The 13,225-nt window shown below is 51.6% G+C and overlaps 1 protein-coding gene across 10 annotated transcripts; it reads left to right on the top strand.

The window, feature by feature from the left end:
- The first annotated feature begins 2,059 nt into the window (after positions 1-2,059).
- Positions 2,060-12,432, top strand: LOC129460307 (prostate-specific antigen). 10 transcript variants are annotated; one of them, XM_063614935.1, is made up of 6 exons: positions 2,060-2,264; positions 6,445-6,604; positions 8,209-8,266; positions 8,324-8,495; positions 8,730-8,866; positions 10,259-10,437. In XM_063614935.1, the coding sequence occupies exons 1-6, from the start codon at positions 2,090-2,092 to the stop codon at positions 10,412-10,414; spliced, it is 858 nt and encodes a 285-aa protein (XP_063471005.1). In that variant the 5' UTR covers positions 2,060-2,089; the 3' UTR covers positions 10,415-10,437. The 10 variants fall into 10 exon arrangements, with proteins under 10 accessions (XP_063471005.1, XP_063471004.1, XP_063471006.1 ...); XM_063614934.1 differs by having other exon boundaries at positions 8,209-8,495; positions 10,259-12,432; XM_063614939.1 differs by lacking the exon at positions 6,445-6,604 and adding an exon at positions 4,204-4,334 and having other exon boundaries at positions 2,062-2,264; positions 8,209-8,495.
- Positions 12,433-13,225: the final 793 nt, after the last annotated feature.

Here is a 13,225-nt window from a genome sequence, read left to right as displayed (position 1 = left end):
TGACCTCTTGCAAAGAAAAAGAAATGAAAAAGAAAAAGAAAGAAAGAAAGAAAAAAAAAAGAGATGACCTCTCAGGCCCTGAGGGCAAAGGCCTGAGGTCTTTGGGCAAGGTCAGTCCTCTGTTGCACAGTCTCCCTCACAGGGTCATTGTGAGGATCAAATGTGGTGGCACGTATGAGGCACCAGCACATGCCTGGCTCTGGGGAGTGCCATGTAAGTGTATGCTTGCACTGCTGAATGGCTGGGATGTGTCAGGGATTATCTTCAGCACTTACAGATGCTCATCTAATCCTCACAGCATCACTATGGGGTGGGTATTACTGGCCTCATTTGACAGAGAAAGTGGCTGTGGCTCAGAAAGTGGGGACCACTAGACCAGGGACACTCTGGATGCTGGGGACTCCAGAGACCATGACCACTCACCAACTGCAGAGAAATTAATTGTGACCTGATGTCCCTGTCCTGGAGAGGGTGGAGGTGGACCTTCACTAACCTCCTACCTCGACCCTCTCTTTTAGGGCTCTTTCTGACCACCATGATCCTAGGACCCCACTGTATTCTGTACCTTCTTGCATCTATGATTCCCACTGCCCACTGCATCCAGCTGGGTCCCCTCCTATCTCCATTCCCAGCTGGCCAGTGCAGTCTCAGTGCCCAACTGTTTGTCAGTAACTCTGAAGGGGCTGACATTTTACTGACCTGCAAACAAGCTAACTTGCCAGAGTTTTGTGAATGCTGGCAGAGTCCATGAGACTCCTGAGTGAGAGGCAAAGGGTTTTACTGCTCACAGCTCAGCAGACAGCATGAGGTTCATGTTCACGTTAGTACACCTTGCCCCCCCGCCCCAAATCTTGTAGGGTGACCAGAGCAGTCCAGGTGGATGCTGTGCACACAGGTGAGAAACCTGAGATTAGGAATCCTCAATCTTAAACTGGACAACTTGCAAACCTGCTCAGCCTTTGTCCCTGATGAAGATATTATCTTTATGATCTTGGATTGAAAACAGACCTGCTCTGGAGGGACATATTGTATTTATTGTCCTTGACGGTAAACAAATCTGTCGTAAGAGACATCATCTTTATTATCTAGGACAGTAAGCAATCCTGGATCTGAGAGAGATATCATCTTGCAAGGATGCCTGCTTTACAAACATCCTTGAAACGACAATCCAGGAAAAAAAAAGGTGTTGCTGTCTTTGCTCAGAAGACACACAGATATGTGACAGAACCATGGCGAATTGCCTTCCAACACTGTTCAGCCACAGCCTTCCAATTTTGTCCGCAGGACAATCTCAACGTTCCACCATTAAATACTTTTTCTATCACATCCCACTTCTTTATGACTAACCAAGGTTCTAGGTCCCGATCCTGACTGTCTGGCAGCACTCCACTGCCAAACCCAGAATAAGGCAGTGCTCAGCATCCTGAAGGGGCATGGCTGGGGATCAGAACTTCTGGGTTTGAGTGAGGAGTGGGTCCAGCCTCTTGAATTTCAAAGGAGGAAGAGGCTGGATGTGAAGGTGCTGAGGGAGGGAAAGTGTCAGTTCTGAACTCTTAGGTCAATGAGGGAGGAGACTGGTAAGGTCCCAGCTCCCGAGGTACTGATGTGGGAATGGCCTAAGAATCTCATATCCTCAGGAAGAAGGTGCTGGAATCCTGAGGGGTAGAGTTCTGGGTATATTTGTGGCTTGAGCCTCTCTTTGGCCCCTGAAGGGCAGAGGCTGGAACCACTGGGTCCAGGGTTTGGGGTGATAGTAATGTGATCTCTTGATTCCCCAGGAGTCCGAGGATCGTGGGTTGCTCATTCTTCCATCTTGCCACCTAATCCTTACTCCACTTGAGGGTATCACCAGCCCTTCTAGCTCCATGAAGGTGCCCCTGGGCGAGCACAATCTGAGCATGAACCATGTTCCAGAGCCCTTGGGTGTCATCCACTCATCATCCAGCGTCCACACTGTGAGGGTGTGGCCAGCGCCATGACGTCATGTTGCTGCGACTATCCCTGCACCTGCCAACTGTAGAGCTGCTCCTCTCCAGCCACCTGCCAACCGTAGAGCTGCCGACATCCTCCTGTGGTGGGAGTGGCCTGCATGGTGCCAAGCTGGGACCTAGTGTCAGACAGGGAGCCTGGAATCATAGGGATCCAGGACTCAAAAGTGCTAGAGAATGGCCGTATGTCGCCATCCGTGAAATCTCAAGGGCTTCTGGGCGGAGGGCACAGGGACCTGAACTTATGGGTTTTCCACAAGTCCACTGCTCTCCCAAGTGAGTCTCCCAGATACGAAGCACTGTGCCAGCATCAGCCTCATCTCCATCACATCTTGTAAAAGGGACTACCCAGGGCCCTGATGAACACCATGGTGTGTGCAGGAGTAGGGGGTGGAGGCACGGATTCGTGTGAGGTCACAGCCAGGGAGCATTATTATGGGTGAGGAGGAGGCTATGGACAGGCTTGAGAACTAGGATGTGGTTGTATTTGGTTTTCTTTGGTTAGATAAAGTGCTGGATATAGGATTGAGAGTGGAGTATGAAGACCAGTTAGAATGGAGGGTCAGTTTGGAGTTGGGTTAGAGATGGGGTAAAATTGTGCTTCGGATGAGTTTGGGATTGACACTGTGGAGGTGGTTTGGGATGGCATGGCTTTGGGATGGAAATAGATTTGTTCTGATGTTGGCTCAGAAATCCGTGGGGATTGAACTGGGGATGAGGCTGGGTTTCACTTTGGAAATAGAAGACGTGGAAGTAGCTATCAGATTTGACAGTGGCCATGAGTTTTGTTTGATGGGGAATCAAACAATGAGGGAAGACATCATAAGGGTTGGCTTGTTAGGTTAAGTTGCGTTGGGTTGATGGGGTCGGGGCTGTGAATAATGCAGTTGGATTGGTTTGTATTAAATTGGGTTGGGTCAGGTTTTGGTTGAGGATGAATTGAGGATATGCTTGGGGACACTGGATCCATGAGGTTCTCACTGGAGTGGAGACAAACTTCCTTTCCAGGATGAATCCGGAGAAGCCTTAATTCACGTGTGGGGGAGGTCAGGCCACTGGCTAAGTATATCCTTCCACTCCAGCTCTAAGATGGTCTTAACTTGTGATTATCTGTATCCACTTCTGTCTCCTTCACTGTGCTTGGAGTTTATCTGATCACTCAACTAGAAACAGGGGAAGACTTTATCAAATTCTTTTTTTTTTTTTTTTTTTTTTTTTTTGAGACAGAGTCTCACTCCATTGATTGCCCAGGCTGGAGTGCAATGGTGGCTGATCTTGGCTCACTGCAACCTCCGCCTCCTGGGTTCAAGCGAGTCTCCTGCCTCAGCCTCCCGAGTAGCTGGGATTACAGGCGTGCACCACCACGCCTGGCTAATTTTTGTATTTTTAGTAGAGATGGGGTTTCACCAATGTTTGCCAGGCTGGTCTCAAACTCCTGACCTCATGATCCACCCGCCTCGGCCTCCCAAAGTGCTGGGATTACAGGCATCAGCCACTGTGCCCAGCCACTTTTGTCAAATTATTGAGACACAGCTCGGGCTGGATCAAGTGATCTACTCTGGTTTTATTGAACAGCTGAAATAACCAACTTTTTGGAAATTGATGAAATCTTATGGAGTTAACAGTGGAGGTACCAGGGCTCTTAAGAGTTCCCGATTCTCTTCTGAGACTACAAATTGTGATGTTGCATGCCACCTTAATCCTTTTTTTTTTTTTTTTAAATCAAGGTTTCGGTCTCATTCTGTTTCCCAGGCTGGAGTTCAATGGCGTGATCACAGCTCACTGTAGCCTTGAACTCCTGGCCTTAAGAGATTCTCCTGCTTCAGTCTCCCAGTAGCTAAGACTATAGTGGTCCACCACCATATCTAGGTAATTTTTAAATTTTGGGGGGGGCCGGGTGCAGTGGCTCACGCCTGTAATCCCAACACCATGGGAGGCCGAGTTGGGTGGATCATGAGGTCAGGAGTTCGAGACCAGCCTGACCAACAAGGTGAAACTCTGTCTCTACTAAAAAAGAACTACAAAAATTAGCTGGGTGTGGCGGTGCACAGCACCTGTAATCCCAGCTACTCAGGAGGCTGAGGCAGGAGAATCACTTGAACCCAGGAGGCAGAGGTTGCAGTGAGCCAAGATTGCGCCACTGCACTCCAGCCTAGGTGACAGAGTGAGACTCTGTCTCAATAAAAAAAAAAAAAATTTTTTTTTTTTTTTGTAGGGATGGATCTTGCTTTGTTCCTCTGGTTGGTCTTGAACTCCTGGCTTCAAGTGATCCTCCTACCTTGGCCTTGGAAAGTGTTGGGATTACAGGCGTGAGCCACCATGCCTGACCTGTCGTTTAATCTTGAGGTACATAAACCTGGCTCCTAATGGCTAAATATTTTGCTGGAGAAGGGGCACTGGATTTTGCATGAGGATGATTCTGACCTGGGAGGGCAGGTCAGCAGGCATCTCTGTTGCACAGATAGAATGCACAGGTCTGGAGAACAAGGAGTGGAAAGTTGCTGGAATTCCACATTGTTTGATGGACATTGGATTTTGAAATGCTGGGGGACTTTGGGAGACTCATATTTCTGGGCTAGAGGATCTGTGGACCACAAGATCTTTTTATGATGACAGTAGCAATGTATCTGTGGAACTGGATTCTGGGTTGGGAGTGCAAGGAAAAGAGTACTGAATGCCGAGACATCTATTTCAGGAGCATGAGAAATAAAAGTTCTAGTTTCTGGGCTCAGAGTGGTACAGGGATCAGGGAGTCTCACAATCCCCTGGGTGCTGGTGTTTTAGGGCACACTGGGTCTTGGAGTGCAAAGGATCTAGGCACGTGAGGCTTTGTATGAAGAATCAGGGATTGTACCCACCCCGTTTCTGTTTCATCCTGGGCCTGTCTCCTCTGCCTTTGTCCTGTAGATCAAGTCTCCATGAGCTAGAGGGCCTGGTGCATCCAGGGTGATCTAGTAATTGCAGAAGAGCAAGTGCTGGCTCTCCCTCCCCTTCCACAGCCCTGGGTGTAGGAGGGGGTTGTCCAGCCTCCAGCAGCATGGGGAGGGCCTTGGTCAGCCTCTGGGTGCCAGCAGGGCAGGGGCGGAGTCCTGGGGAATGAAGGTTTTATAGGGCTCCTTGGGGAGGCTCCCCAGCCCCAAGCTCACCACCTGCACCCAGAGAGCGGTGTCACCATGTGGGTCCTGGTTGTCTTCTTCACCCTGTCTGGGACGCGGATTGGTGAGAGGGGCCAGGGTTGGGGGGATGCAGGAGGAGGAGCCAGCCCTGACTCTCAAGCTGAGGCTCTTTCCCTCCCACCCAGCACCCCAGCCCAGACAGGGTGCCGGGCTCTTTTCTGTCTCTCCCAGCCCCACTCCAAACCCATACCCCCAACCCCTCCATATTGCAACAGTCCTCACTCCCACACCAGGTCCCCGCTCCCTCCCACTTACCCCAGAACTTTCTCCCCATTGCCCAGCCAACTCCCTGCTCCCAGCTGCTTTACTAAAGAGGAAGTTCCTGGGCATCTCTGCGTTTCTCTTTGTGGGGCTCAAAACCTCCAAGGACCTCTCTCAATGCCATTGGTTCCTTGGACCCTATCGCTGGTCCGTCTCCTGAGCCCCTCAATCCTATCACAGTCTACTGAATTTTCCCATTCAGCTGTGAGTGTCCAACCCTATCCCAGAGACCTTGATGCTTGGCCTCCCAATCTTGCCCTAGGATACCCAGATGCCAACCAGACACCTCCTTCTTCCTAGCCAGGCTATCTGGCCTGAGACAACAAATGGGTCCCTCAGTCTGGCAATGGGACTCTGAGAACTCCTCATTCCCTGCCTCTTAGCCCCAGATTCTTCATTTAGTGGCCCACCTTTTCCTTAGGAAAAACATGAGCAGCCCCAGCCACAACTGCCCGCTCTCTGATTCCCTAAATCTGCATCCTTTTTAAAACCTAAAAACAAAAACAAAAGCAAAAAAAACAAAACCAACTCAGGCCAGAACTGTTTTCTCAACCTGGGACCTCCTAAACTTTCCAAAACCTTCCTCTTCCAGCAACTGAACCTCACCATAAGGCACTTCTCCCTGGTTCCTAGCAACCCTTATCCCCTCAGAATCCACACCTTCTACCAAGTTTCCCTTCTCCCAGTCCAAGACCCCAAATCACCACAAAGGACCCGATCCCCAGACTCAAGATATGGTCTGGGCGCTGTCTTGTGTCTCCTACCCTGATACCTGGGGTCAACTCTGCTCCCAGAGCATGAAGCCTCTCCACCAGCACCAGCCACCAACCTGCAAACCCAGGGAAGAGTAACAGAATTCCCAGCCTTTCCCAGCTCCCCCTGCCCATGTCCCAGGACTCCCAGCCCTGGTTCTCTGCCCCCATGTCTTTTGAAACCCACATCCTAAATCCGTCTCCTATCCGAGTCCCCCAGTTCCTCCTGTCAACCCTGATTCCCCTGATCTAGCACCCCCTCTGCAGGCGCTGCACCCCTCATCCTGTCTCGGATTGTGGGAGGCTGGGAGTGCGAGAAGCATTCCCAACCCTGGCAGGTGCTTGTGGCCTCTCATGGCAGGGCAGTCTGCGGGGGTGTTCTGGTGCACCCCCAATGGGTCCTCACAGCTGCCCACTGCATCAGGAAGTGAGTAGGGGCCTGGGGTCTGGGGAGGGGGTGTCTGTGTCCTAGAGGAATAACAGCTGGGCATTTTCCCCAGGATAACCTCTAAGGCGAGCCTTGGGACTGGGGGAGAGAGGGAAGGTTCTGGTTCAGGTCACATGGGGAGGCAGGGTTGGGGCTGGACCACCCTCCCCATGGCTGCCTGGATCTCTGTCTGTGTCCCTCTATGTCTCTCTGTGTTGCTTTCATTACATCTCTTGGTATCTGGCTTGGGTTGTGTCTCTCCGTGTGACTATTTTGTTCTCTCTCTCCCTCTCTTCTCTGTCTTCAGTCTCCATATCTCCCCTTCTCTCTGTCCTTCTCTGGTCCCTCTCTAGCCAGTGTGTCTCACCCTCTATCTCTCTGCCAGGCTCTCTCTCTGGGTCTCTGTCTCACCTATGCCTTCTCCCTCTGAACACACACACAGGATGGGCCTGGGGGGACCCTGAGAAAAGGAGGGCTTTGGCTGGGTGCAGTGGCTCACACCTGTAATCCCAGCACTTTGGGAGGCCGAGGTGGGTAGATCGCCTGAGGTCAGGAGTTCGAGACCAGCCTGGCCAACTGGTGAAACCCCATCTCTACTAAAAATACAAAAAAAGTAGCCAGGCGTGGTAGCACGTGCCTGTAGTCCCAGCTACTCAGGAGGCTGAGGGAGGAGAATTGCTTGAACCTGGGGGGTTGCAGTGAGCCGAGACCGCGCCACTGCACTCCAGCCTGGGTGACAGAGTGAGACTCCATCTCAAAAAAAAAAAAAAGAAAGAAAAGAAAAGGAAGGGTTTTATCCCTTATGTGTGTGGGTATGAGGGTATGAGGGGGCCCCTCTCACTCCATTCCTTCTCCAGGACATCCCTCCACTCTTGGGAGCCACAGAGAAGGGCTGGTTCCAGCTGGAGCTGGGAGGGGCAATTGAGGGAGGAGGAAGGAGAAGGGGGACGGAAAACAGGGTATGGGGGAAAGGACCCTGGGGAGGGAAGTGGCGGATACAACCTTGGGCCTGCAGGCCAGGCTACCTACCCACTGGGAAACTCACGCCAAAGCCACATCTACAGCCGAGCCACTCTGAGGCCTCCCCTCCCTGGCGGTCCCTACTCAGCTCCAAAGCCTCTCTCCCTTTTCTCTCCCACACTCCATCACCCCCTGGATTCCTCTCTACTTGGCTCTCGTTCTTCCTTTGACTTCCTTCTTCCCTTTCTCATTCATCTGTTTCTCACTTTCTGCCTGGTTTTGTTCTTCTCTCTCTTTCTCTGGACCGTGTCTGTTTCTCTCTGTTTCTGTCTTTTCTTTCTCATCCTGTGTATTTTTGGCTCACCTTGTTTTTCATTGTTCTCCCCTCTGCCCTTTCATTCTCTCTGTCCTTTTACACTCTTTCTTTTTCCCTTGGTTTCTCTCAGTTTCTGTACCTGCCTTTCACTGTATCATACTGCTGTTTCCCAACTCATTGCCTGTATTTTTGGCCCTAACTGTGTCTTCCCCAACCCTGTGTTTTTCTCGCTGTTTCCTTCTCTCTTTTGGAGCCTCCTCCTTGCTCCTCTGTCCCTTCTGTCTTTGCTTATCATCCTCGCTCCTCATTCCTGCATCTTCCTCCCCAGGAAAAGCGTGATCTTGCTGGGTCGGCACAGCCTGTTTCATCCTGAAGACACAGGCCAGGTATTTCAGGTCAGCCACAGTTTCCCACACCCGCTCTACAATATGAGCCTCCTGAAGAATCAATTCCTCAGGCCAGGTGATGACTCCAGCCACGACCTCATGCTGCTCCACCTGTCAGAGCCTGCTGAGATCACGGATGCTGTGAAGGTCATGGACCTGCCCACCCAGGAGCCAGCACTGGGGAGCACCTGCTACGCCTCAGGCTGGGGCAGCATCGAACCACAGGAGTGTACGCCTGGGCCAGACGGTGCAGCTGGGAGCCCAGATGCCTGGGTCTGAGGGAGGAGGGGACAGGACTCCTGGGTCTGAGGGAGGAGGGGACGGGACTCCTGGGTCTGAGGGAGGAGGGGACGGGACTCCTGGGTCTGAGGGAGGAGGGGACGGGACTCCTGGGTCTGAGGGAGGAGGGGCCAAGGAACCAGGTGGGGTCCAGCCCACAACAATGTGTTTTCCTGGCCCGTAGTCTTGACCCCAAAGAAACTTCAGTGTGTGGACCTCCATATTATTTCCAATGATGTGTGTGCTCAAGTTCACTCTCAGAAGGTGACCAAGTTCATGCTGTGTGCTGGACGCTGGACAGGCGGCAAAAGCACCTGCTCGGTGAGTCATCCCTACTCTCAAGATCTTGAGGGGAAAGGTGAGTGAGGACCTTAATTCTGGGCTGGGGTCTAGAAGCCAACCAGGCATCTGCCTTCCCTGCTCCCCAGCTGTAGCCACGCCCCCTCCCTGTGCTCATCTTCTTCCCTCCTTCCCTCTTCTTTGACTCCCTCAAGGCAATAGGTGATTCTTACAGCACGGTCCATCTGTTCCTGCATTCAACACACGGTTACTAGGCACCTGCTATGCGCCCAGCACTGCCCTAGAGCCTAGAACACAGCAGTGAACAGACAAAGGGCAGCCCCTCCCTTCTGCAGCCCCCATGCCAGTGAGGGGCACAGGCAGGAACAGGGAACACAACACAGAAATGCTGGAGGGTGTCAGGAGGTGATCAGGCTCTGGGGAAGGGAGGAGGGGTGGGGAGTGTGACTGGGAGGGGACGTCCTGCAGAAGGTGGGAGTGAGCAAACACCTGCTGCAGGGGAGAGGAGAGCCCTGCGGCACCTGGGGGAGCAGGGGGAGCAGCACCTGCCCAGGCCTGGGAGGAGGGGCCTGGAGGGCGTGAGGAGCAGTGAGGGGGCTGCCTGGCTGGAGTGAGGGATCGGGGCAGGGTGTGAGATGGCCTCGCACAGGGAATAAAGGACCCCTCCTGCAGGGCCTCACCTGGGCCACAGGAGGACGTTGCTTTTCCTCTGAGGAGTCAGGAGCTGTGGATGGTGCTGGACAGAAGTGGGACAGGGCCTGGCTCAGGTGTCCAGAAGCTGCCACTGGCCTCCCTATGGGATCAGATTGCAGGGAGGGAGGGCGGCAGGGGTGTGGGGGGCGTGATGATGGGGTTGACCTGGGGGTGGCTCCAGGCCTTGTCCCCACCTGGGCCCTCACCCAGCCTCCCGCACAGTCTCCTGTCCCTTAGTGTCTTCCCTCCACTCCATTCTCCACCTGGCCTCAGTGGGTCATTCTGATCACCAAACTGACCATGCCAGCCCTGCCCACGGCCCTCCATGGCTCCCCGATGCCCTGGAGAGGGGACATCTAGTCAGAGAGTAGTCCTGGAGAGGTGGCCTCTGCGATGCGCCTGTGGGGGCAGCATCCTGCAGATGGTCCTGCCCCTCCTCCCACTGACCTGTCTGCAGGGACTGTCCTCCTGGACCTTGTCCCCCGTGCAGGAGCTGGACCCTGAAGTCCCTTCCGCATAGGCCAGGACTGGAGCCTTGTTCCCTCTGTTGGACTCCCTGCCCATATTCTTGTGGGAGTGGGTTCTGGAGACATTTCTTTCTGTTCCTGAGAGCTGGGAATTGCTCTCGGTCATCTGCCTGCGTGGTTCTGAGAGATGCAGTTGCCTAGGCAGATATTGGGGCCAATCTTTCTCACTGGGTCTCTCCCCCTTTACCCTTAGGGTGATTCTGGGGGTCCACTTGTCTGTAATGGTGTGCTTCAAGGTATCACGTCATGGGGCCCTGAGCCATGTGCCCTGCCTGAAAAGCCTGCTGTATACACCAAGGTGGTGCATTACCGGAAGTGGATCAAGGACACCATCGCGGCCAACCCCTGAGTGCCCCTGTCCCACCCCTACCTCTAGTAAATTTAAGTCCACCTCACGTTCTGGTATCACTTGGCCTTTCTGGATGCTGGACACCTGAAGCATGGAACTCACCTGGCCAAAGCTCGAACCTCCTGAGTCCTACTGACCTGTGCTCTCTGGTGTGGAGTCCAGGGCTGCTAGGAAAAGGAATGGGCAGACACAGGTGTATGCCAGTGTTTCTGAAATGGGTATAATTTCGTCCTCTCCTTCGGAACACTGGCTGTCTCTGGAGACTTCTCACTCAGTTTCAGTAAGGACACACACAAGAACTTGGGTGACCATGTTGTTTGTGGGGTGCAGAGATGGGAGGGGTGGGGCCCACCCTGGAAGAGTGGACAGTGACACAAGGTGGACGCTCCCTAAGATCACTGAGCATAAGCTGGAGGCACAGTGCACGAGGCACACGTACAGCAAGGATGACGCTGAAAACATAACCCACGCTGTCCTGGGGGCACTGGGAAGCCTAGATAAGGCCGTGAGCAGAAAGAAGGGGAGTGTCCTCCTATGTTCTTGAAGGAGGGACTAGGGTGAGAAACTGAAAGCTGATTAATTACAGGAGGTGTGTTCAGGTCCCCCAAACCACCGTCAGATTTGATGATTTCCTAGCAGGACTTACAGAAATAAAGAGCCATCATGCTGTGGTTTATTATGGTTTGTTACATTGATAGGATACATACGGAAATCAGCAAACAAAACAGACATATAGATTCGAGTGTGGAGAAAACAGAGGAAAACTTGCAGTTATGAAGACTAGCAACTTGGCTTTACTAAGTTTTCAGATTGGCAGGAATTCAAACCTATTAGGCTGAGGACCTTGTGGAGTGTAGCTGATCCAGCTGATAGAGGAACTAGCCAGGTGGGGGCCTTTCCCTTTGGATGGGGGGCATATCTGACAGTTATTCTCTCCAGGTAGAGACTTATGGACAGCACATAATTCTCCCTGCAAGGATGTATGGTAATATGTACGAAGTAATTCCAGCTGAGGAACCTCACCTGATCCTTAGTGTCCAGGGTTTTTATTGGGGGTCTGTAGGATGAGTGTGGAGTACTTGAATAATTGACTTTAAGTCCTCAGACCTGAGGTTCCCTAGAGTTCAAACAGATACAGCATGGCCCAGAGTCCCAGATGTACAAAACCAGGGAACCATCACAGATCACATCTTTAGCATGAAGCGTGCGGCATGGCCCAAGGCCCCAAGTATATCAAGGCACTTGGGCAGAACATTCCAAGGAATCAAACGTCATCTCCCAGGAGTTATTCAAGGGTGAGCCCTTTACTTGGAATATACAGGCTTTGAGAAGTGCAGGGCTGCTGAGTCAACCTTTTACTGTACAGGGGCTGAGGGAAAGGGAGAGGTTGAGGAAACCCCCCTGGGGATTTGGTTTGGGCTTGTGATCAGGTGGTCTATGGAGCTATCCTTACAAAGAAGAATCCAGAAATAGGGGCAAATTGAGGAATGACACTGAGCTCAAAGAGCATTCAATCATTGTTTTATTTGCCTTCTTTTCACAATGGTGAAGGAGGGATTGGTGAGGGAGGGATTCCCAACCTGGGGTTATGAAGATGGTTGAACACCCCACACATAGCACTGGAGATATGAGACCAACAGTTTCTTCGCCACAGAGATTCACAGCCCAGACCAGGAGGACACTGCACACCATGCAGGATGACGTGGGGGATGCGCTCAGGATTGGCGTGAAGAAGCAAGGGCTGTTAGAGGCAGGCTTTATAGTAACAAGACGGTGGGGTGAACTCTGATTTCCATGGGGGAATGTCATGGTCTTGCTTTACTAAGTTTTGAGACTGGCAGGTAGTGAAACTCATTAGGCTGAGAACCTTGTGGAATGCAGCTGGCCCAGCTGATAGAGGAAGTAGCCAGGTGGGAGCCTTTCCCAGTGGGTGTGGGACATATCTGGCAAGATCTTGTGGCACTCCTGGTTACAGATACTGGGGCAGCAAATAAAATTGAATCTTGTTTTCTGACCTTCTACTGTGTAATTGTAAGTGGATATTTAGTAACGTATAAGGGGTCGGGGAAAGACGGGAGATAGTGAATGCACCTGTGGGACTGGTTTGATTTTGTGATTGAGTAGCCCATGGAGTTATCTCTGCAATGATGAATTGTTTGAAAGAAACCTGATTGATTTTATATTGAATTAGAAGTTAACTTAATAAGCATGCTGAAAGATACGAGAAGATATTAGGAATATTGAGCAAGACTAACATACATAAAATACGAGAAAAAGTAGGTAGGAAATATTAGGTAGGAAAAATATGATAATTGAAAAAAGTAAAAAAAAATGGATTAATAGAATTGAATAGAGGTGAAGAACGCAATAGTAACATTTTAGACCACATTGAAGAAAAATGTCAAAGAAATAATTATGTGAGTGCTGGACATGCAGATACTGACACTAAAGACTCAGGAAGAGAGAAAAATAGGAGAGGAAGAAACACATGACTAAACACTGAAGGCAGGTTTTTTTGTTTTGTTTTGTTTTTCCCACGGAGTTTCACTCTTATTGCCCAGGCTGGAGTGCAATGGCTCAATCTCGGCTCACTGCAACCCCTGCCTCCCGGTTCAAGTGATTCTCCTGCTTCAGCCTCCCCAGTAGCTGGGATTACAGGTGCGCACCACCACACCCGGCTAATTTTGCATTTTTAGTAGAGACGGGGCTTCTCCATGTTGGTCAGGCTAGTCACGAACTCCCAACCTCAGGTGATCTGCCTGCCTTGGCCTCCCAAAGTGCTGGGATTGATTACAGGCATGAGCCACCGCG

Source organism: Symphalangus syndactylus, chromosome 13 (genome assembly GCF_028878055.3).
Source record: "Symphalangus syndactylus isolate Jambi chromosome 13, NHGRI_mSymSyn1-v2.1_pri, whole genome shotgun sequence".
Taxonomy (NCBI): domain Eukaryota; kingdom Metazoa; phylum Chordata; class Mammalia; order Primates; family Hylobatidae; genus Symphalangus; species Symphalangus syndactylus.
Note: the sequence above shows the minus strand (reverse complement) of the source record. Positions and strands in the feature narration are given on the sequence as shown.

Bases quoted from the DNA above. Each gene is read 5' to 3' on its own strand.
- LOC129460307 (XM_063614934.1), top strand. From the start codon at position 2,090: ATGGTGCCAAGCTGGGACCTAGTGTCAGACAGGGAGCCTGGAATCATA. The intron at 2,265-6,444 runs GTGAGTCTCCCA...CCCCCTCTGCAG, and splicing joins CAAGTCCACTGCTCTCCCAA to GCGCTGCACCCCTCATCCTG. The intron at 6,605-8,208 runs GTGAGTAGGGGC...CTTCCTCCCCAG, and splicing joins GCTGCCCACTGCATCAGGAA to GAAAAGCGTGATCTTGCTGG.